We start from the raw sequence: 23,489 nt of genomic DNA, 5'->3' as shown, positions 1-23,489 counted from the left end.
CTGCAGGAAGGCTTGCTGGGTGTTTCTCTCGGACCTGTCTGCTCAGTCCGGGACGGGCTGCTTTGTGCCGTGCGGTCCGGGTTCTGGCAGCCACTTGTATTTGTTCTGAAAGGACGCCTTTGCGATGGGAACGCCGCGTCCTGGGGGTGTCGCCGTCCCCGCTCATCAGAGGGGCTGCCCGGTCTGTCGCTATTGCCACGTGACTTCACAGGTGCTGCTGCAGTCCAGACTCCCACAGGAAGTTCCTTTTCAATCAGCATTTGTTTCTCCCCTGTGTCTGGGCTCACCGCTCGAGGCTGCTCTGTTTTGATCGGTACAAGTCTTAATACGTGACTTAGACCTGGGGAGTGTGTTGGCGCTCCCTCGGAAGACCTTCTGTAAAAGCGGAAGGGAATAGTTAGTTTCTCTACAGGGGATCCCTCTCTTCGGGAAATGCACAAGGGCCCGAGGACTTCCGTGTGGCGGGAGCTAACACCTTCCAGCTCGTCTCACACTGAAGACACATGACAGGGTTGCCACACAGTCGTGTGCCGGCAGCGTGCCGGCAGACACAGCCACACCACCTCGTCCCCGGCTTGCAGGCCAGCAGCCCGTCCTCTGACTCAGTCATCACAAGACAAGCCGTGCAGCGTGGGACGTGGCGGGAGCCCTGAATGGACAGACACAGACGCGAGATGTGAGGCCCCGTGAGCACATTAAAGCACTCAGTGCCGTTAGCTCCCATGGAAATGCAGGTGGAACCTGGAACAAGCTGCCACGTCACACCTGCCAGGATGACCGACAGAAAAGGTTCCGCGACGGGATGCTGCTGAGGGTCAGGGACAGCGGGGGACACTGGCAGGTTCGTAGAAAGTTGGACATACACCTACCCTGTGGCCCAGCAGTTCCATTCCTCAATATTATTCAAGAAAAACGGCACGTGTTCCCAAAAAGTCTTCTGCAAGAATGATGATAGCAGTTTTACTTGTGATAGCAAAAGCTGAATGGATGCACTAACCGCGGTGTTCAGTGCAGCGGAATCACCCTCCGGCATGGAGAAGCGATGCGGAGTGAAGAAGTCGCACCCAGAGCGCGTGCCTGTGACTTTTCTGTGGACGTCTGCACCGGGCTGGTCTCACCTGTGCTGATAGCAATCAGGGGGGAGTGACTGGAGCGGTCTGAGGGAACTTTCTGGGGTGGGTTACCCAGGCAGGCCCGTTTATCAGGGCCAACTGAGGTGAGTGGTACAGAGAAGTCTGGCCGGCCTTCAACCCTCAGCTCTGCCTCGGGCTCTTGGCTTTGCCACTTAGGCGCCACGGAACCTTGGGCAAACGTCTCCGCGTCTGCACCCGATGGCCTCGTGGACCAGGGTACTGGGGTGCTGAGAAGGTTGGCCGTGAGCCCGTCCTCCAGCGGCTGGTCAGTAATGGCTGCTGGCGGTCTTCTGCCAGACAGATGCCCATCAAATGCAGCTTCTCTTTTAAGGCTCCTCCCGCGTCCCTGCCTCTGAAAATCGGCGTAATCAAAGACGAGAAACGTACGCTGAGGAGCGGCGATCTGGGGAGGCTTCGCTAGGTCACCGTCACTCCGGTTAGGATCAAGATGACCCGTAAAGATGACTTCCCTCTCCCCTAGTCCAGAGTCTGCAGGCGGTAGTCACGTACCTCATGGAGCTAGTGTAGTGATGGACCCAAGTAGAGATGCCACTCCCCGGGCATGGTGGCGCAGGGCCCCGCCCGGCCCGTGGCACAGAGCAGCTGCTGGGCGGCCCCTGCAGAGGGCCGGGCAGCCAGCGGCCTTGGTCACTCCTCACCCCTCCCTTTGCAGTCTGAAGGCAGAGTTGGTGGATCCCACGCAGGGTTAGCATTTTACAGCAATGACCTGTGTTTGTGCATCTCCTTTCCGCGTTTGCAGGAGCAGTAAAGCTGACAAGCTTGGCGTGTGGAAATCAGCACGTATGGGCCTGTGATTCCAGGGGAGGCGTGTACTTCCGTGTGGGAACCCAGCCTCTGAACCCCAATCTCATGCTTCCGGCCTGGATAATGATTGAGCCACCCGTCCAGGTGAGTTCACGTTAACCGATGCCCACTCGCTCCCCTGTGAGTCAGAAGCTGGTCGGGTGCTGCTGCTGGGGAAGGTGCCTCAGCCGCCCAGGGGGCCTCCCAGCAGAGGGGCGCAGAGGCGTGGTCTGCGAACAAGGCGGGCCCCGTTCATTGGCGCCCCCAACTCAGAATTTGATGTTTGTAGAGTTTAGATCTGAACAGGTTGTTAAAATTATCTCAGCCAACACTGAATCTGCCCTCCAAAAAACTAATTTTGTTTCTTACTCTACAAAATGAGCATTATTTTTTGAAAAAGTGTATTTTTATCCAAAAGTGTAGAGAAGTAAGTGACTTAAAATCTTGTCATGGAGATAATCTATTGGTACCAGCATTTTGTGAGTGCCTTTCCTGGTTTATTCAAGAAACTCCTTCCTTTCCCCTCTCTCTAAAAATAAAATAAACAAACAAATTATTTTAAAAAGAAAAAAGAAAAGAAAGAAACTCTCATTTCCCGTTGTCCCCTAACCCCGTTTCAGTTCCCAGTGTGTTCTGTCCACCACACGTGAGCGTGGGACCTGCCCGGTTCGCGTCCCCACCCCTCCTTCCAGTCTCGATGTGGTTGCTCCTTCAGTCCCATAGTTGGTTTCTTTTTTAATTCCATAGTTGTAGGCCTGTCCTTCAGCTCGGTTTCTGATGGTTCTGAGCAATGGTGGTTCTGCAGTTGAGTTGTAACTTGGATGTGGTTGTGCGAGGAGGTGAGCTGTGGGTACGCCCAGGCCACCACCTTGACTGGAGGTCCTACAGTGTCCTCTAAATGTCTCCTGCTCTGGGCTGTTGCACCACTGAGTCAGGGCAGAAGTCTGACTTCAGGGCACTGTTTGATCATCCTTAAAGACCTAATGGGCCAGTTGCTGCGCTAAGTATATTTCTGTTGATGTTTGTAATGAGGGGACTGCTAGTCCATCTCGTGTGGCTTTGTTGGAAAAAACATGACGTTGCTGTGTGCAGAGGCGGCGGCAGGGCAGGAGTGGGTTGTCTCTGAACAAAAAAATGCTGTGAATGGGACAAGAAGGGAAGCAAGGGTTTGGGCGAAGGCCTGTGTTCCTGACTGTCTACGTTTTGGGCATCGTAACCGTCAGGGAAGGGGCAACAGGTCAAGGGGCGGGATGCAGGGCCGGGCATGGGGGCCTGGGACGTGCGCCAGGAGGCCCGACAATGGAGCGGGTCGGTCGGAGTCCTTCCAGGCTGCCGGGGAGTGGCGGCGGCCACGGAGAGGCCCTGTGTGGCCCTTCCTGCTCCACAGCATTCTGGGGGGTGAGGGTGGTGCTGGGCATGACGGCCCCTCGTGGGTTAGAAAGCGCTGTGCAAACACGCGGCTGCAGACGGACCGGCCGCGCACCCACACCTCCTGCGCTCGGCTCGCCACGCCCGCGCCGGTGGCGTCGTGCCGCTGCGGTGCACGGTGACGGTGGAAAGCAAGCCAGTCGTGCTCAATTTCACCCCTGTTCTTGCTTCTCTGCAGATAAGACGCCTCTTGTTACCTGGCCCCTGGGTGTGTCCCGGTCAACACCTTCCTTTTTGCTTCTTCCAACGGTGGTGCGTTAGTTTGTTAGCATCATTCGCCCCTTCACGGGATGTGCTCTGGTTTTAGTCCATGGGCAGGTCTGGGCACAGCCCCTACTCTCCAGGCCCAGAAACTTCAGCACCCCAGAAGGAAACCCGGCACCCAGGCAGTCACTCCCTTTTCTCCCAGAACCCCCGCATCCCTCAGCCGCAGGTCTTCTCCCCGTCTCGGGTGGTTTTCCGTTCCACATAAGTGGACTCGCACACTCTGTGCCTTGTCTGCCGTCCTCCCCGGAGGTGTCTTCTGAGCTTCCAGTTAGTGGTGTACGTGCATCAGCACCTCATTCCTTTCTGTGGCTGAATAATACTCCATTGTGCAGACAGGGCACGCTGAGGTATCCCCTCATCAGCGGAGGCACACTGGGGTGCCCCTGCTTCCTGGCTGCTGGGTGTGGACAGCCCCGTGTGACCTTCGTGTGGGCGTCTGCTTTCAGTTCTGTTGGGTGTGTGGCTGTAGGTGGGATTGCAGGGCCGTGTGGTTGTGGTGTGTTTAACTTTTTTTAAAAGACTTATTTAGTTGGTTTTAGAGCGAGGGGGAGTGAGGGAGAAGGAGAGGGAGGGACACATCCATGTGAGAGGGACACACCAATCTGTTGCTTCTTGTACATGCCCTGCCCGGGGATCAAACCCGCAGCCTTTCACTTTGTGGGTGACGCCCAACCCACTGAGCCCCAGCGGTCAGGGCCACAAGTTCTATTTCGATGAAGGCTAAGTTATACTTTTATTTAGTTGTAATGCTCTTGGTGCGCTAAGAACCATTGCTCAGTCCTTGATGAAGGAGAGTCCTATTTGTGTTTTCTTCTAGACAGTTTGTAGTTCTAACTCTTGCATTTAGACGTGGGATTCGTTCTGAGTGAGTTTTGTACATGGCGTGAGGAGGTTGTCCAGACTCATTCTTCGCGGGGGGATGTGCAGTTACACCAGCACCGTTTACAGAAAAGCCTGTTCCTTCTCCGTTGCACTGTCCTGACAGCGTTGTCGAGGTCAGTTGGTCATAAACGTCAGGAGCTGTTCCTATGCTCCTGGCTCTGCCCCCGTGAACAGCAGGCGTGCCTGTCGCCGTGCCAGGACCCCGCTGTCCTGATTGTGTAACCTCGTCATCCATGTTGAAATCAGGAGCTCATTTATCTTTTTCAAGATTGTTTTGGCTACTATCGTCCTTATATCTGTGTGAATTTTAGGATCAGTTTGTTAATTTCTGCAAAAAAACGTGTCAGCTGGGATTCTGATAGGACTTACACTGAATCTGTAGATCAGTCAGGGGGCGCTGCCCTCGTAAAAATACTGCATCTTCCCGTGCAGGAGGGTGGGGGGCCCTTGCGTTTATTTGGATCTTCTTTAATCTCCTTCAACAGTTTCATAGTTTCCAGAGAATACGTTTGTATTACTTTTGTTAAATTTAGTCCTAAGTTTTTTTTTTGGGGGGGTGCTATCGTGCACCGAATTGTTTTCTTAATTCCATTTCAGAGTGTTCATTGCTAGCATAAACTTATTAAATACATTTTACTGATTATGCTGTTGTAGTTGTCCCAGTTTTTCCCCCTCTGGCCCCTCCGCCCAGCACCCCCTTCCCTCCAGCAGTCCCCCTCCTTAGTCCATGGGCCGTGCATGTAAGTGCTTTGGCTTCTCCATCTCCTTTACTGTTCTTAACACCCGTCCCCCTGTCAGTTATGCTCCTTAGTCCCCATAGTCCCCACACCCTGTCCCTTACGCTCTCCCTCCCCCTCCCCACTGATCACTCTCCTTACGATCTCCGTGTCCATAGTTCTGTTCCGTGCTGGTGCTTCTTAGTTTGTTTCTGTCTTAGATTCTGTTGTTGACAGTTGTGAGATTGTTGTCCTTTGAGTGTTTGTAGTTTTGATCTTCTTTTTCTTAAGTAAGTCCTTTTAACATTTCATATAATAATGGCTTGGTGATGATGAGCTCCTTTAGCTTCACCTTGTCTGGGAAGCACTTTATCTGCCCTTCCATTCTAAATGATGGCCTTGCTGGATAGAGTAATCGTGATTGTAGGTCCTTGCTTTTCATCACACTGAATACTTCCTGCCAGTCCCTTCTTGCCTGCAGTTTCTTTTGAGAAATCAGCTGAGAGTCTTATAGACACCCCTTTGTAGGTAACTCTCTGCTTCTCTCTTGCTGCTTTTAAGATTCTTTATCTTGAACCTTTGGCATTTTAATGATGATGTGTCTTGGTGTGGTCCTCTTTGGGTCTAGCTTGTTTGTTGGGACACTCTGTGCTTCCTGGACTTGTATGTCTATTTCCTTCAAAAAATTATTGAATTTTACTTTCATTACTTTTTCAAACAAGTTTTCAATTTCTTGCTCTTCCTCTTCTCCTTCTGACACCCCTGTGGTTCGGATGTTGGCACTTTTAGAAATGTCCCAGAGTTGTCGTCTTATCCCATTTTTTGAATTCTTATTTCTTCATTTTGTTCTGTTGGCTGTTTGTTTCTTCCTTATGTTCCAAATCATTGATTTGAACCCTGGCTTCCTTCCCTCCACTGCTGGTTCCCTTGGATTTTCCTTTCCTTCCCTTGGCATGGCCTCCACGTCTTCCCTTATGTCATTGCTGTGCTCTCGGAGTGTCCTGATCACCAGTGTTTTGAACTCTGCATCTGATAGTTGCCTCGCCACCATTTTGTTCAGTTCATTTTCTGGGTTTTGTTCTCTCCTGTCATCTGAGCCGTGTGTCTGTGTCTCCTCAGTTTGGCGGCCTCCCTGTGTGGGTTTCTCTGTATTGGGTGGAGCTGCTTTGACTCCTGTCTTGGTGCACTGGTTACGTTTTATGGGGCAGAGCCTTAGGTAATCACCAGGGCAGGGCAACCTGCTTCACCTCTTTGTGGCTCTGTGTGAGGGGGATGGGATCAGAAAGGGGACAGTGCCGCTGTCCGGCTGCTGGAGGCTTGCTCAGCACTCAACCCGTTTTCAGTCACTTCACCCACTTTCCCATATGCAAATGGCGCCCCTCTAGCTGTTGCCCTGGTTGTGGTTCCCAGACTGGGTGGGTCAGCGGATGTTCTAGGACCATGTGGGGCCTCTAAACAGACAGACTCTCCTGAGAGACCAGCAGTTTCTTCCACCACCCCAACCCCCACTGGTTCTTACAGTCAGAAGTTATGGGGCTTTATCTACCCAGCGCTGGAACCCTGGGCTGTGAGGTCTGGCCTGGGGCTGGGATCACTGGCCCCCCCAGTGATTTTTATCCACCACACGTGGGTGTGGGACCACCAGTACCGCCAGCCACCGCCGCCACCTCGGCGTCCTCTGCCCCAGCTGCCCGTCTCCACCTCCCCTCCCTGTCTGGATGAATGTGGCTTCTTTAAATCCTTGGTTGTCAGACTTCTGTACAGTGCAATTTTCTGTCAGTTCTGGGTGTTATCTTTTTTTGAGGTTTCACTGTGGTCCTTACAGTTATGCAAGGAGGCGAAGCGCGTCTACTATGCCTCCACCTGGACTGGAAGTTGCCAGTACAAGTTTTTGTGTATTGATCTCGTGTCTGGAAATCTTGGTAAACTTGCTTTTTAGTTCTAATAACTTTTTTGTAGATTCTTTAGGATTTCCTACATACGTGGCCCTGTCTACAAACAGAGATAGCTTTGCTTTCTGCTTTCCTGCCTGGGTGTCTTTCACATGGTTGTCTTGCTAACTGCCCCGGCTGGAACCTCGTGTACGGTGCTGCAGAGCACTGGCAAGGGTGGACGTTCTTGTCTTGCTCCTGGTCTCCGCAGAAAGCATCCTGTGGTTCCCATTAAGTAAGCTATTATTAGCTGTGGCCTTTCTTTGTTTTGGGAGAGAGAGAGATGGGGGCAGGGAGGGAGAAGGAGAGGGAGAGAAACATCAGTTGGTTGCCTCTCGCACACCCCCCACCGGGGACCTGGCTTGAAACCCAGGCCTGTGCCCTGACTGGGAATTGAACCAGCGACCCTTTGACTTGCGGGATGACACTCGACCCTCTGAGCCACACCAGTCAGTGCTGGCTGTGTGTGTTCATAGCTGCCCTTTTGCAAATTGAGGAAGTTCCCCTCTGTCCTTGGTTCGTTGAATGTTTTTATCATGAAAGAGCATTGGATTTTGTCAGGTGACTTCTGCATCTATTGAGATGATTGGGTGGGTTTTGCTTTGTTAACGTGATGTGTGAAGCCGATTGCCTTCGTGTGCTGGGCCACCTCTTTCTCTGGGTAAGTCCCGCGTGGTCGCGGTGCAGCCCCTGTGTGTGTTGCTGCCTGGTTTGCTGGCGTTTTGATGATGATTTTTGTGTCCATATTCATGAGGGCGTTTGGCCTTTGCTCTGCTTTGCTTTTCACACCTTTGGTTTTGGTATCGGGGCCGGGCTGGCCTTTTAGATGAGATGAGTTTCTTCTCTTATATTTTCTGGAAGAGTTTCTGAAGGACTGGTGTTAATCACGCTTTGAGTGTTTGTTAGAATTTATCAGTGGAGGCTTGGGGTTTTCTTTGTGGGATTTTTTTGATTACTGATTCAGCCTCTTGTTACAGGTCTATTCAGAGTCTTCTGGTTTCTGTTGTTTCAACATGAAGAGTTTATGTCTTTCTAGGAGGCTGTCCATCTCCCCTGTGTTAGCTGACTCATCGGCATCCAGCTGTCCCTGTTCTCTCTGTAACCCTCCTGCTTCTGTCAGGTCGGCGGTGGTGGGTGTCCTTCCTCTCTGGCTTCCGTAATTTGAGTCTCCTCTTTTTTCCTTAGTTAATCTAACTAAAGGTTTGACAGTTTTATTGATCTTTTCAAAATCCATCTGTTGGTCAGTCTTCCCTCCCACACCTCCTCGCCCGAAGCGCTCTGCTCTGCCACCCCTCTGATGGCTCCTGGCAGTGTCTGCCCCGTCCAGCCTGCCCTGTAGCAGGCCCGGAGGAGCCGGACGGGATGGTGTGCAGGGTCCCAGCTCAGAGTGGGCCGCTGGATGGACAAGTGGTCTGCAGGGCCCGTGCAGGGGAGGGTGCTGTGGAGCGGGTGACAGGGGCCAGCAGTGAGCTGCAGGCGGGCAGTGGGGCCCGCCCGCCCGCCTCTGCCTGTGCCCTGCGGCCTGCAGCTCAGACTGCGGGCCTGCCCTCCCTCTTCCTCCTCACGTAGAGTCTACAACAGCCTCTGGGAAGCTGAGCTGAAATGGGGGTGGGGGAGCTTTACTGGGAGAGCCTGTGACTCGTGACCAGCAGCTTTGCCCAGTCAGGGAGCCAAAGCCAAGCAAACTCCCACGAAAGGGCCTGGATGCTGAGCACCGAGTGATGGCGCGTCCGCTCTGCGTACTCCCCAAGGGCAGCCGCTCCTGGGGGCCGCGTCCCCTCCCTCAGGCCCCTCTGCGCGGGCTATAGGAGAACCCGCTTTGCCGTGGGGTTTGTAGATACAGAAGCTTTTCTCATTGGTTCCTGAGGGGAAGATCAGGCTTCCATTTGCAGGGGTTTCCACAGCGCTTCTCCCGGCCCCAGTCCTGTGTCCCCCGCGGCAGGAGTCAGGAGAGGTCCGCCCCACCTGCCAGAGGAGGCACGCTACTGGGACAGCAGAGGGACTGTCTGCACGACAGCCCTATCGAGTGGTCCGGCCCCACCGTGGTCTGTGGGGACCCGCTCCTCCTGGGCAGCTGGGGCCGGCCGCTCAGTCACTGAGCTCCGCGTGACACGGGCACCGTCGCCGGGCGCTGCCCGCAGGCCAGGCTGCGCACTGTAAGCACATCTGCCCGTCCAGTGCTCGGGCGTCCCACTCGAGATCACCCTGCTCAGAGAGGGTCAGAGAGTGGCCGAGGCCTCGTGGCTAGTAGGTGGCAGGGTGGACTCCACGTGTGTGTCCCCCGGCTGGGTGCTGCGGGCCAGAAACTGACTGTGTCCCCGTGGCGTGCCCAGGCACGGCGACTGCCCCCGTGGTGCTTTAGGACAAAGCTGCCCAGATCGTGGAGTTGCAGGGTCCTGAGAAGATGAGTCCAGCAGCAGGGACGGGCGGGGGCGGGGAGGCTTCAGGAGAGGGACCCGGAAGTTCAGGACGACCGGGTCGGCGTCTTACTCGCAAACCCGCCTGTCACACTTCGTTTTACTTTGTCTTTGCCTGAGCTCCCCGGCCTGCGCGGCACACACAGGAGGGGCGGTGGTGCTGAAGGGCACGCCAGCGTGAGCCGCGGGAACCTTCCAGAACTAGCACGGTTTCTCTGTTTCTGTTCCCATTCTCGTCCCTGGTTAAAGCGCCCTCCTGTAGCTTTCAGGTGAAGTTTTAACAAAGCATTCAGAACAAATGACTCAGTTTTCAGACTTGCTAACATGTTGAAGGATCTGGAAAAAATATTTATAGTTCAGCACCTCGTTTTGGGGTTCACTGCGTCAGCTGGAGAACTTCGTGTGCACAGTAAAACGAGCTCTGAAGCTCCTGCCACAGTGGGCATGGTTTCCTGGTGCTGCCGGCCCGGTGCTTACAGGGAGGTGGCCCGGCCCGCGGCCTGGCTCCCGCACCGCAGCAGGGCCCCGCCCCTTCTTTCCCTGGAATCTGCTTTGTCGTTTGCGCCCTCTCCACTCCCTGGTCCCCTCCGCCCTCACCCCGTCCCCTCTGCCCCCTGAGCAGACCCAGCTCTCCCCTGGGCCCCGGTGCCTGTGTCGTGAGCAGTGGGAGGCTCCAGCCGACGGTTCCTGATGGGCTGGCTCTGGTCGCTTCTCTGGGGCCTCTTACACTGCCTGGGTACAGCCTCCTAGAAAAGACAGAAGCTTGGAAAACCAAGACAAATATGACTGCAAATAGCCAAACTAATGTTTTAAAAATCATTTTAAATTCAGCTGCTTTATAGTTAGCTATATGAACACTGGAATAAAGTAAACGCACAAACGCGATCACTTACCCATGAGGACGCGTGCCCACAGATGCTGGGGTGCTGGGGGCTGGGACTGGATGTAACGTTGCACATCCAGATCTCGGGAAAGCTCAGCTCTGACGACAGGAAGGAACCCCCTGAGCTGGGCCTCCGCTGAGTCATCGGAATGAAACGTCATATCGGGACCCCAGAACAGGACGCAGTTAAAGGGATATTTACTCCCTGTTGCCAGTCTGAGGCAGTGCTGCACAGCCCCCGTGTCCCCCCTATTCCTGCAGCCTCTGGGGCCGCCCACTGAGCGGGCAGAGGCCACTTGGGCCTGGGTGCAGAGACAGTAGGAGGCGAATTCCCCTGCGGCCAGCGGGGGCTTCTTGGACTCAGAGGGGGAACATTCTCCCACGGCCCAGGCTGGAGGCCGGGCAGCCCTCCACTCCAGGGCCCCGACCCCAGCCACGCAGGCCTGGGTCCCATCAGTCTTCCCTCCCCACGCTGCTACCGCTCACAGAGCAGTTTAGATTTGGGAAAAAACCGGGCCTAGCCCCCTAGGTCTGCAGGTGAGAAGGCAGCTGGAGAAGGCAAGGGCTCTGGTTCCGGGTTGGGGCGGGGGGACTGGGTCAGGCCTCCCCGGCCCTGGTCCTCGAGGCTCGTGTGGTGTAGGCAGTCCCGTCCGGGGAAGGCCCATGGCTGCTGTAGCCACACACATGCAGACCCCCGGCTCTCAAAGCAGAAATTCTGGCCCGTGCTCGGAGCCGTAGGAGCAACCCGGAGGGCACGGTGCCACCAGCATCTAGAGGTGGCCAGAGGCTCTCACAGCGGCCTCGGTGCCAGGACGTGAAAGGTGAGTGGGAGGGGGGCCGGCAGACAGAGCGGAAAGGCATCCCAAGCTAAAGGGACCACGACGCATGCGCGATGAGGCACCGTCGGGCGGGGCAGGGGCCCCCCAGGTAGGCTGGGCTGGGGCAGCTTGTCACCGGTGCGGGGCCAGGCCAAGTGGCCTGGTCAGGCCGTTTTAGGAAGGTGACCTGCTTGGGTGCTGTGACACAGTTCCCAAAGGGGCAGGGAGAGGAGGGAGGGCCCCCGGGATGGGGCCGGGCCTCACTGCACATCCCCGGGAGCCACACAGGAGCTGGGATGTCGAGGGCGGGGGCAGGGGTGCCTCTGGAGGGCCGTGGCCAGTGGGTCACCCTGTAATGACCGCGCTCATCGTGGGGATGGGGCGCCTCAGTGCACAGGCAGGGGTGCGGCAGGCTGCCGACCTCTGAACTCCAGAGCTGTGCTCTCGGACTGTCCTTGTTGGCCCCGTCTTACTGACCAAGTGCAGGCGAAGGCCTGTTCTCCAGCTAGTCCATGGCCGTCACCAGCCTCTCTCCCAGGATCTTGAGTGAGGGTCAGCATGGAGACCACGCTCAGCACTGGTGTCCAGGGGCCACCGGGTCCCACTAGATGCACAGCGGTGCTGGCCCGGCCTGTAGGACTGGGACTTCTCCAACTGGGGAACAAGTGGCATGTTCTAACCCTTCCACCGGACACCTCTGCTCCTGGAAAGAGAGGTTTTGTGCGTCTGTCAAGCCAGGGCCCAGAGCAGGGTGGCAGGAAAGCTGGAAGCCTCGTCCCACGCAGGCAGCCCCCTGGACCAGACCCTGTTGGGGGGAGGCTGGGGAGTGTGGAGACTGCAGGTGGCTCGGTGAAGGCTGGAGACACCTCTGGGACCCTTGTCCCCAGTTCTGTAACGAAAACAGATTAACAGGATAAAAAGGAGATTCCTGTAGCCATCTCGCGGAGAAAGAAGACAGCTACAAATAGTCACCCTGTATGACTCCACGTACGTGACATTCTGGAGTGGGTCAGGTCCAATGAAAGGACTCGGGTGGCAGACATGAGGCCCGTGGTTGCCTGGGCCGGGCAATGACCAGCAAGGGACACAGGCTGCCTCCCGGGCTGACGACTGGTCAGGATGCAGGACGGCCTGCAGTGTGCACACTTGCTGTGTAGACTCCACCTCAGGAAGAAGCACACACTGAGCTCGCGTGCGTAATGTGCATGTGGAAGTCCCGAGGGGAATCTGGGCTCGTTCTGCAGCTGACTTTGAGGAGCCTCCAGAAGTGGATGGACGGACGGCTTGATAGAAACGTGGTTGACGTCCTGTAGAAAAAGAGGAACGGGTGACGTGGAAAAAGTTTGAAGTAACAGCGGGAATTTTCCGGATTCGATGGGACGATTTTGTTGAGTGAAACTGCCAGACCAAAAACAGCGCACGTCTTGTTTCCATCAGAGGCACGCGCGTGAGGATGTGGTTGGCGACGGCTCGCTCCACGAGGTGCGCCGCAGGGGCCCACCCGTTTCCTCACTGGAGAACCGCTTGCTTTGAGCTTCAGATCCCTGAGTGACTGCTCAGGGGGCTGTTTCTGGATCTTTCCAGCTCTCGGTGTTCTCAGTTGACCCCCGCTGGACGCAGAGCTCCTCTGCGGCCCCCGCTCTTCTCCTGGGCCGGTGCTGCCCAGCGCCCGCAGGGCTGCGACAGGCACGTGCTCCCCGCGGCTGGGCCGGGGGTGAGCCGCACTGCGTCTTCTCGTCCGCGCAGCCCTGTTCCCCCGGCTGGATCCTGCCTCGTCGTTCCATCTAGTTTCTCTACGTGGTTCCACACGTTCAGCCCCAGCTCCCGGCCAGTTTTCTCAGTTCCCGCTCCATGCCCTGGGCACTCCAGGGCCGCCTCTTGGAGGGATCCCTCCTGGTGTCTGGCACTGCTCTTACGAAGTCGGAAGCCGTCCTGATCGCTGATCCCTGATGCCGGACGCTGTAGGGTCTCCTTGTCCCCAGTGTCTGAGAACACGGCGCTGTGTCTGGGGCGGCTCATCACGTCCTCTGTGCCGTGCCGCCTCGGCCTGTCGCCCTGTCAGCAGCTTCCTCCCGCCTCTGCCCTCCTGCCGCTCTGGGCGCTCCTCCTGGGGGTCATGCCTTCGTCCTGTGGACCCCTCAGCGGGCCTCCACTTTTCTTGTCTTTTCTTTCCTGTTTTCTGTCTCTTCACTCCTTCCTCCCACTTTGTAGATGCCCTCAACTCGAGTGGCCGTTCAGTGGTCAGGGTTTAATCTGTGGCAGCTCCTGTTGCTGTTTCCCATCGTCGCGTCTTTTGTCCCCGAGCATGTCCAGCTCCCCCCTCCCGTGGGCATTCGCAGCCGTCAGAGTGGTGACCAGCACAGAGCCTGCGGGAAGCCCCGCGTGCGCCCGGCGGAGCGTGGGCCCGGGTCTCCATGCTGACCTGGCCACAGTCTGTGTGCTGGGGGGGGGGGGGGGGCGTGCTGGTCCACGGCTCCTGCCTCCGCGTTCTCCTCCAGCCTTTCCTCGCCCCATGTCCTCCAGGGTCCCCCAGGGTCCTCCAGCTTCCGAAGCTGAGCGCTGTGCTCCTCTGAGTCTGTCTCGTGAGACTTGAACTGGCTTTAACTCTTCGCCTTTGCTGCCATGTTGCATCCGGGGTGAAAGGAGGCATGTGTCGCTCTGTCATTGTTTCCCGGTGGCACTGGGTGTCTCGGAGCTCACGGGGCTGGGACACAGCACCCAAGGCTGAGAGCCACGCAGGGGTCCTCCCCACCCCTTGCTTCAGGACAGACCCGCAGGGCACATGCACCCCTCTGTCCCCACTCCTGCAGCCCAGGGGACAGGAGCTGCTGCCCGCAGGTGAGGAGCCGCCCCCCGCCGTGGCGTCTGCTGCTGCTGATGCAACAGCCCCGTTCTGAGGAAATTTAAGTTGGTTTTCGGCACTTCCTGTTTTCTATGCTCCTTTTCCCCATAGCTCCACTTGAACAGCCTTGTTTGGGGCTCGCCCTCACCCTTCGCTGGGGCACGTCTCCCTCGCCCTTTTCTGCTGCTCTGGAAGGCTGTGCTTCCAGTCAAGACCATCAGGGTGCAGGCCCCTGCCACCCAGGGTCCCCTAAAAACAGCCAGCACTGGGAGGGCTCTGCGCGCAGTCCTGGAGGAGCAACGGTGACCTACAGGGACCTCTCCCATCTGGAGCCCTCACGCTGGCCACAGGCATAACTGTCCCCTGGTGTCCGGGACAGGGTCTGCGTGGCGGACAGAAAGGGTGGCCACGGTCAGCGTCGCCGGCCTCCGCTCAGGAAGAATGGCTGTGACCGCTGCCCGGGAACCTGCTCCTGAGCGTTTCTCTTCGGCGAGTAGCGGAGGCTCCGAAGTCACACCTCAGAGCAGACGCAGCGGCCTGGGCGGTCGCTGGAGCCAGCGCAGGGGGCGGCGGCCAGGAGGGGGCCGCGGGGCGCTTCTCTGCTGCCCAGGCCCCAGCAGCTGGGGCCTCCCTCGGCCGGGCCTGCGTCTGCAGACACTGAGCAGAGCTCCTTCTCCAGATGAAGTCTGTACTGGAGCCACGCGTGTTCGGCGCATGGAGCGGTGCTGCCCCCAGGATATGGGCCCACGCCCCAGAGTCAGAGGCAGCCTGGGGGGCCATCTGGGTCGCCTCTGGCTGGGGACACACAGCCTGAGGGAGGGGATCTGGCCCACGTTCCAGGCCTCCCAACCCTGAGAATCTATTGGTACTTTAAATAACAGGCCTATTCACATTAGAATCTGGTTTTCAAATTTAACTGAAATTTGAATGCACCAGAAGCGGGAAGAGGATCTGCCACAGAGAAAACACTGAACTAAGAAGACCAAAGAGAAGTCAGAAGGGACAGCCACCGTGGGGGCCGTGTGACAAAGGATGAACCAACCGCACCCCTCAGCACCGGGGTGGGCAACGCAGCCACCAGCCCTGGGGGGCAAGGGAAGTTCACCAGCATCGCCAGTGCGGATCCAAAAGAATGAAAACGGAGGGAGGGAGGCGGCCTCGGGGGAGGAAAGGCCTCTGTCCGGTTTCGGTTTGTGTCCAGGAGGGTCTTTCCAATGTGATTCACGCTCTGGGTTTGCAGGATCTCGGTTCACCCACCTCGTGTCTCTGAACTGCTCCTGCTGCGCTTTATCTGGGTTCACACGAGGTCCCTGCCGAATAACCAGTGCGTGCCCCTGACCTTGGCTGCGACATCGCAGTGTTTTTGGTTTTCTCTCGGCCTGGGGGTGTGTTCCTCTGGGCGAGGGCGAGGGCTCAGCCTGCGGGAAGGTGGAGAACTCTGGTCTGAGCCCGCAGAGCCCTCGCGCCTAGGCTCAGCTCGGCGGCCCCTTGCCTCGCAGCACCCATGCTGTGCGTCTGTGCGCCGGACGCGAGAGGGAGACGGGCTTAGTTGGGCTCGTGGGTCCCTTCACGGTGTTTTGTGAGCCTGTGAAACAAACGCCAAAGGCTTTGTTGGGAAGAGGCATCGTTTTCTCTGGAGACTGAACCTAGCTGTACTGCTCCCTGTCTCCTAGTTCTTGTTTGGGGTCCCCTGGGCCAGCGTCATGAACATGAGCTGGGCTATGACTCCCCTCGCTTAGAGCTCCAGGCGCCTGGCGGGTTCCCTGTGAGTCTGCCTGGGCGATGGTCAGGTGTGGGCAGGCTGGAGGGGGCCCAGCCAGGTGAGCCTGAATGCTATCACTTCTTGCTGGCAGGTGGGTAGCAGCCCTGCAGGAGGCTGGGCCAGGCGGGGTGAGAAGCCCCGTTTGCTCAGAGCCCACGCCCGGTGCCATGGGGCCTAGCCAAGCAAGTGGGTGGCACCCACTGTGGAGGGTGGAGAGCCACAGGGCCGGGGTGACCCTGCAGGCAGGGCCACTGTGGCTGAAGTCATGTGCCCGCTGCAATGGTCCTGCAGCCCAAGAAGGGTGGGGTGCTGTGGTAACATCAGTCAGGAGGCCCATAGCCAGGGGCTGAGTCCACATGCCCATGCCTGACACGGGGAACATGTCGTGCGGGACACGGTCCTGGTCTCGGGGAGCTTCCTGCCTCATCCAGCCTGGTCAGAACGACCCGAGTGAAAACCCCTGGGTGCAGAGTGGCTGGCCTCTCCCTGCCTGCAGCTTCCACCCCAGAGGGGCAGCAGCCTTGGCCAGAGCCCCACCCCACCTTCCCGGTCTGCAGTTACCGTATCACTGCTCCGAGCAGGGCGTGGCTGGGGCATAGGCTTGACCATGAAATTGGACAGAAGCTCAGAGAGAAGCTCGTCTTGTCCAGGAAACCCCAAACGTGTCACATTTCGGCTCACGTGGTACCTCTGTTTCCCCTTTCGGGGACCTTCAGGCTCTTTTCCACCTGGCTGTGCATTTCACATTCACATCAGCAACAGGGGAGGCCCCTGGTCCCCACACCCTCGCCATCGCTTCCCTTCCAGGGGGTACGGACTCTGCCCTGTTCCATGACTTAAATGTCAGTTCTTGGTCCGGGCCACCCTATTGGATGACCGGAGCTTCCGAGGAGTTCTGAAAGCAGGAAGCGTCTTCCAAATTTGCTCAGGACCGGCTCGTCCTTCAGGACCCCTGCAGTGCCGTGGGGGTTCAGGGCCCGCTGGGGTTTCCGAGGGTTCACCCTGGAGCCTGGGGGCCGCCCTGTGTGGTCTCGCCCTGCCTGCTGCTTCAGAGGTGGAGCTCAAAAGGCGGCCCACCTGAATCAGAGCCACTGGGGCCATTTCTGGGCCCCAACCCAAAGTCGGTGCATAAGGGCTGGCCCCAGGCCCCCACGCGAGTCCCGGGACTCCAAGACTCAAGAACCGTTGTTAGACCCATCTTCCTCTGGAGAGACTTTGGTTCAGCGAGAGTGAGCTCCCTGCTTTGGGAAGGGCCGGTGCTCGTGCAGAGCGGCCTGCACAGACCGTGGACTGCTCGCCCCGCTGTGGCCCTGCCCGGCCACTGGAGTAAGGCCACTGGGACTTGACCTTGTGAAGTCTCATTTCTTGGCTCGTGTTCAGGAGCTCAAGGAAGGCGGCAGGGGTCAGTGGCTTTTGTGGGGCCCTTTGCTGCCTTAGCACCCCAGGTCTTTCCGCATTGCCTCCCCCTTCTCTCCCCGAAGCCCGCCCTCGATCCGCCGGGAAGCCTTCTGCACGTTGCTCTGCGCTCCTGCCCCAGCCCTCGGGCCCCTCCTAGACCTCTGAGCACCGGCCACCTCGCTGCCTGGGGCCCGCAGACCCTCCCAGCCTCCTGAGGAGCTGCCCCTGGCACAGCAAGGGCCGCTGTGCGCCCTGCTTGGCCACCACTCTCCCCAAGCCCCTCCTGGCCGTTCCTCTCCATCCTGTGGCCCCGGTGTCATTGTCAAATCCAAGGCAGCTTCCCTGAGCTCAGTCCGAGGCCCCGGGGACGTGCCCTCGGCGCCTCGTCCTCCTTTGTAGCTCCTGCCTGTGGCGCCAGCCACTGCTTTGTGTCACTGTTTGATCAAGGGCCTGTCTTGCGGCAGACTTTCAAACCCAGGAGCCGAGGAGATTGATTGCTAGCTTCCGGCTCACGTGGGGGCTCAGATATCCGCTGGAGGGTGCGTGGGTGGCGGGCGGGCAGGGGACGGGTAGCTGGCAGCGAGTGAGCGGTAATCTGCGGGTTCCTCCCGACCAGCCTCGCTGACCTCAGTTCTTCTCGCCTCTGGACCTTGCTCTGCCCGAAACTGACCCACCCCCACCCTCCCTTCCCGCCTCTAGCCCGCAGGGCTCAGCTTGGTCAGCGTCCACTGCAGCCCCGACGACCAGATGCTGTGGGCGCTTGACAGCAGGTGCAACGTGCACGTCCGCGTGGGGATCACCGAGGAGATGCCGGTGGGGACCGCCTGGGAGCACGTGCCAGGTAGAGACGGGGGGCGCGTGGCCTGTCCCACACGGGGCGTGGGGGCCCTTGTCTGCCAGGCCGAGCCACCACGGACTCTCGGCGGCTGTGCTGGCCCTGCAGACGGGGCCCTTGCCCTGGGTCCGCTCCAGGCCCAGCCTGGCGTGGGGCTCTGGTTGACGGCTGAGAGTCGGGAGAGTGCGGTGCAGGCTCTTGGGAAGGGGGGGGCCTGTCCCACTGCAGCTGGGGTCTCGGGTCTGACAGAGGCCCTCTTTGCCCAAAGGGTTGCAAGCCTGCCAGCTGGCGCTCAGCACCCGGACAGTGTGGGCCCGCTGCCCCAACGGCGACCTCGCCCGGCGCTACGGTGTCACAGACAAGAACCCCGCCGGAGACTACTGGAAGAAGGTCCCTGGGAGCGTGACGTGCCTTGCAGGCAGGTGCTGGGGCTCTGGGCCGTGCGGGTCTCCAGAGGTTCTCGGGGTCCCAGCGGGGCCGACACAGGCAGCTCCCACTGGCCTCGGTCTCCCTGCAGGAGCCCACCTCTGGGTCGCCCCTGAGGAAGGGGGCAGGGTCCTGAACTGCCCACTTTAGAGCTGAGACACAGATCAGGGTGGACCAGCTCCTGGCTCCCTCTGTGCCCACCCCACCCCTGGGCTGGGTGACTGACAAGAACGTGGCTGGCTCTTGTCCCTGCAGTGACCTCATCAGATGAGCTGTGGGCCGTGGGCCCCCCCGGCTGCCTCCTGCAACGGCTGACGAGGACGTTCAGCCACGCGCGCGGGGCCCCGAGCGGCCAGTCCACCGGCACCCACCCCGAGGACCTGGAGGACGAGTGGGAGGTCATCTGATGGCGCCGGTGGCGGCGGGCGTGGCGGTGGGAGCGCCGCCAAGGAGGGAGGAAGCAGACAGGCAGCGGACCGGCGGTTTCTGAATAGCTCGCGCTCAGTCCCGCCTCTCAGCTCTGGGCGGGCACGTCTGGCCGCCCCGCCCTTGCTCTCGTCTGTGTTTGTTTCCATCTCATTCCAGAACCCATGGCCTCAGCTGTGTGCTCACAGCTGCGCTGGAGCAGCAGCGCCTCTGGGTGGGGCAGGGGCTGCCGCCAGGCACGCACACCTCGTTCTCGTCACTGACCACGCCTGGTGCCACTGTGGGACTACGTGGGGAGCAGCCCGTGAGCAGGATGAGTCAGAGCTGGTCAGGGAGCCGGCAAAGGTGGCTACATCAGTCACCGAAAGCCAGTGCTCTCCAGCCACTGACTGTCCCCGCGATGGCCCACCAGCCCCTGAGGGATACAGGTTCCAGCACACGTTCCATGCCAGACACCCCCAGGGGAACCGCAGGCCGTGGCGGAGCGGTGGGTGCTGGGCTGAGCCGCAACGGGGACCCCCACCCGCCCAGACCAGGGCACACGCGCCGCCAGAGGACGCCCTTCAGCCCAGCGCTGATGGCCAGTGGACAGGCGGCCCTGGACATGCAGGGGCAGTGCAGGAAGCCCACGTGGGCAGCGTGGCCATGGCAGCTGACTGAGACACATCCTTCGAGTGACATGTGAGACCAGAGGCACCCTGAGAGGATGCTTCACTAATTATTGCCTTTTTCTCTATTGTACACAAACCTGCATAAGATACCTCATGGGAAGTGAAACGTTCCAAGTTTAGAAGAGAAATGTATTTTCTGAAACTCGTGGGAGGCCCTTGTCCCTTCCCGCGGCTTATCCGGAGCCTGTGCTCTCCTCGCCGCTTCCGAGGGTGGGCATCACCGCGTGTCCTGCACGTGTGGGGCAGTCACGGGACCTGCCGCAGGCTCCCAGCGGCAGCCCGGCAGCAGCGGCGGGCACTCGGGCTGACCACCGCCCCAGAAGGTTGAAGCCGTGCCTGCTGCAGCCACGCAGACCCCGTCCCTGGGCTCAGCCTGCAGGGCCCAGTCACCTTGCTGGGGTCTGAGCGGTCGGCCGCGGCAGCCCAGCGCTCACCCGTCCTGAGCCCACCTCCCGCTCCGGGACGCGGCTGCGCAGGACAGCCTCGCTGCTCTCTGCGGCCTGCCTCCGGCCCAGGGCCAACCCCTCCCGGCCTGTCCTCTCCCAAGCGAGGGTGTCTGGCCCCCTGGTCAAGGCACAAACAAGAATCAACTTACGATGCATCAATGTGTGGAACAACAAACCCATGTTTCTCTCTCTCTCTCTCAAAGTCAGTTTAAAAAAAAATTTTTTTTTTAAAGAAATGGCCAAGCTTTCCAGAAGCAATCCAAGAAAACCTGAATCAAGGAAGGATGCTCAGCATTCCTGAGGGAGGAGTGAATGCCCTGGGCAGAGACAGCAGTCCTTCCCAGTGAAAGCTTGGGTTTAACTCAATCTGTCAGGATCCCCAGTGGGGACTTTCCTGTTGAGGGCAGGCAGGGAGGAATTTGGAAAATAGCGTTGGTCCTACAGACTCCCCCTTGGTGAGGCAGGGCATGCTCCTAGACTCCCATGCACACAGCCCTGCGACCTCACTGGCCAGGGGTCATGCCCTTTGCCCCGAGGAGACCCAGGGAGGTCCAGGAGCCTGCTCACAGTGACCTAGGGAACCCGGGACTGGAGCCCGGCACTGCGCTCCCACGTGTGCTATGGCTGCCCTCGCTGTCAGGGGGGAGGGGTGACGACAGGCCGGCCTGGGCGGTGGGCCCACAGGGAGCCCATGCCCACGGCTGCGTTATTTGCACAAGGTAAACATTAAATAGATTTAAAAACCTTAAAACTAGGGGGGAGGCGGTACCTGATTTCTGGATGACAAGGGCTTTCTGAACTGAAAGTGCTGGGAAAAGCCACAGAGGAGAATAGGTTTGATTGTTCAAAGTGTAAAAATGCTGCAAATTAAAAACCACACAAAACTAAAAGTGGACACCCTGGCTGGTGTGGCTCAGTGCATTCAGCACTGGCCTGTGAACCAGAAGGTCACCGGTTCGATTCCCAGTCAGGGCACAGGCCTGGGCTGCAGGCTGGTACCCCAGGTAGGGGCGTGTGAGAGGCAACCAGTTGCATGTTTCTCTTCCTCTTCCTCCTCCCCTCTTCCCCTTCTCTGAAAATAAACTCTTGAAAAAACAGGAACACTAAAGGGGGAAGTAACTGTAACAAACGGGACTTGGTGTTGCACGTGCCCCATAAGCGCTAGTCACGCCGGGAGGAGAGGAGCCTCAGAGGCAGGGAGGAGCCAGGGCAGCGGTGGGGGAGCCCCCATTGGCACCCTCCTGGGGGAGCTCCTGGCAGTCCAGCAGTGGCCTCGAAAACTTTGCATCCACGCACTCCGCCCCTGGACACCTGTCCTCGAGGACAAACCCTGAGTCGGGAAGATGCTGGAACAGACTTGTTCCTCATTTTGAGACACTGAGACCCACGCTGGGTGCATCCCCTCACGGAGCAGTACCCGCCGCCTTGTGCTCTGGGCGGTCTGTCCCGGGACTAGACCATGGGCACGAAGGTGGAATTTATCAGGTGTAGCAACGATGTGGTTCGGGCGGCGATCGCGTGAGTGGGAGGAGACGGGCAAGGGGATGATACCGAGGCACCTGCTGTCCTCACTGTCCCCCTGCCTGGGCAGGTTTGGTGTTTCATAATCCTGAGGGCACAGGGGGCGCAAGGAAACGAGTTCCCCACACAGGCATCTGGTCACACCGGCTGCCTGGAGTTCGTACCTTCTTGTAGCTTTTGAATTTGAAGCCATGTAGATGTATTATTTATTCCAAAAATAAAATTCACATTTTAAAAGCTTAGCCCTAACTTTATGGTAGCAACACTAGCTTTGTCAGATATCACAAAATAATCACCCATGACTTCTTAGAAATCATGTTCATAGCATGTTTTACAATATAGGGCAATTCTTACACTACCACAAATTTAAAATACCGAGTTGTGTAGTGATCTAATGTCATGTATGGAAAAAACATGCAGAGGAAAAATATATGTATTATATATTTGCACATAGAAAAGACCGGGAAGAAAATACACCAAATGCTAGAAGGGAGCGTCTGGGCGGTGGGACAGGCAGGCAGTCCCTTTGTTTGGGAGCCGCACAGCGGGGGAGGAGCAGGACGGTCAGTGCTCCCGGCCCGGGCGCTGCCGCACCTGCCCAGACCTCTGCACGGTCTGAGGGTTCTGCTCGGGGCGCTGAGGCTATAAGCTGGAATTCTCCTTTAAAACCACCTGAGGTGGAAATCCCCACCTCTGTGCTGATGGGCTGGTGGATCCCCTTGTGTAGACACCTGTCATAACCCCTCCAGCCACCCAGCGTGCATCTATTACATGTCAGTTGCACTGCGGGCCACTCGCGCCTGAATGCCCGTTTGGGCCATTTCAGAATGCCCAAACGCTGTGCAGCCTTCTGGCTACGCCTTTCCTCCTCCTGACTTCCAGGAGGCATCCTTGTTCTGAGGACGCCTTGGGGTAACTTAGGAATCTGCACTCAATACAGGATTGGGGAGTCAATGGAGAAAATGAGAGGGCAGTCAAGGCAGGAAAATCGAGGTAAGCTCAGAACAAGGTTAGCTTGCAAAGGCGGCCTGGCGAGGCTGGGCGCAGGGTCCTCAGCAGGGCCAAAGCGGGGGCAGTCGGGCCTTGCTCCCCAGCCCTCCTGGCCATGTGCCCCCACCCGGGACTCCCCTACGGCATGCGATGTCCTGTGGTGTCCCTTTTGAGCTCTGCGTACAAGGTCACAGTACCGACAGGCGTCTAGGGTACAGGTTCTGGCTGGGGCTCACGGGCCCCTGGGTGGGCATGGGGGTGGCCAGCATTAGCCACAGTCAGGCTTTCCTTTGACAGCCAGGCTGCTCACTCTTCACCATGCAGACCTTTAGCTCCTTGCTCCTGGCAGGACACTGTGGCCTTCCAGTCCATGCGGTCACGGGTTGGATTTCACAGCAAACGAACCAGCGCACTTCACAGAGCAAAGGGGGCCTGTTGTGGGCCGGGCAGTTGCCTTTGAGAAGCCATCAAGACCGCTTGCCAGCAGCCAAGATCTGAACTGGTGTCTGCCAAGGGCCTGCTGGGCTGGGCCTGGCTGACTCCAGCATCCTGTCCTCTGTGCCCATCACCAGGGTGATGTGATGGCGTGGTGCCACCATGCTTGACACCCTTCGTGGGGCTGCAGTGCCCAGGAGTCTGATAAGCCCTCCCCAGGCCAGCAGCGGCCACCAGATAACCCTATCCACCCTGCACCTTCCTCTTACCAAACCATGCGTCAGTCCGCAGTGAGACTCAGTGGGAGACACGCCAGGGACCAGGCCCTGCTTGGCTGTCACAGTGCTGTGACACTGGCCTGTAACATCTCCCTCAGCCCTGCTTACAGCTCTGAGCAGTACATACTCCCTTCACCTCCCCGACACTGTCCCAACCACCCAGTGACTGCATCAGAGGCT

At 58.3% G+C, this 23,489-nt stretch overlaps 1 protein-coding gene across 2 annotated transcripts in view; it reads left to right on the top strand.

The window, feature by feature from the left end:
• Positions 1–19,055, top strand: part of TECPR2 (tectonin beta-propeller repeat containing 2) — a 63,445-nt gene extending 44,390 nt beyond the window's left edge. The window contains exons 17-20 of one of the 2 annotated variants that reach the window (XM_090265572.1): positions 1,894–2,042; positions 17,981–18,122; positions 18,385–18,534; positions 18,798–19,055. In XM_090265572.1, the coding sequence (XP_090121698.1) occupies positions 1,894–2,042; positions 17,981–18,122; positions 18,385–18,534; positions 18,798–18,949 (593 nt within the window). In that variant the 3' untranslated portion in view covers positions 18,950–19,055. Of the gene's footprint in view, positions 1–1,893; positions 2,043–17,745; positions 17,801–17,980; positions 18,123–18,384; positions 18,535–18,797 lie in introns of those variants that run through there. The other variant, XM_090265571.1, reaches the window with a different exon arrangement.
• The last annotated feature ends 4,434 nt before the right edge of the window (positions 19,056–23,489 follow it).

Source organism: Furipterus horrens, unplaced genomic scaffold (genome assembly GCF_987537825.1).
Source record: "Furipterus horrens unplaced genomic scaffold, mFurHor1.1.pri manual_scaffold_21, whole genome shotgun sequence".
NCBI classification, from domain to species: domain Eukaryota; kingdom Metazoa; phylum Chordata; class Mammalia; order Chiroptera; family Furipteridae; genus Furipterus; species Furipterus horrens.
The sequence above is the reverse complement of the archived record's forward strand: the minus strand, read 5'-3'. Positions and strand labels throughout refer to the sequence as shown.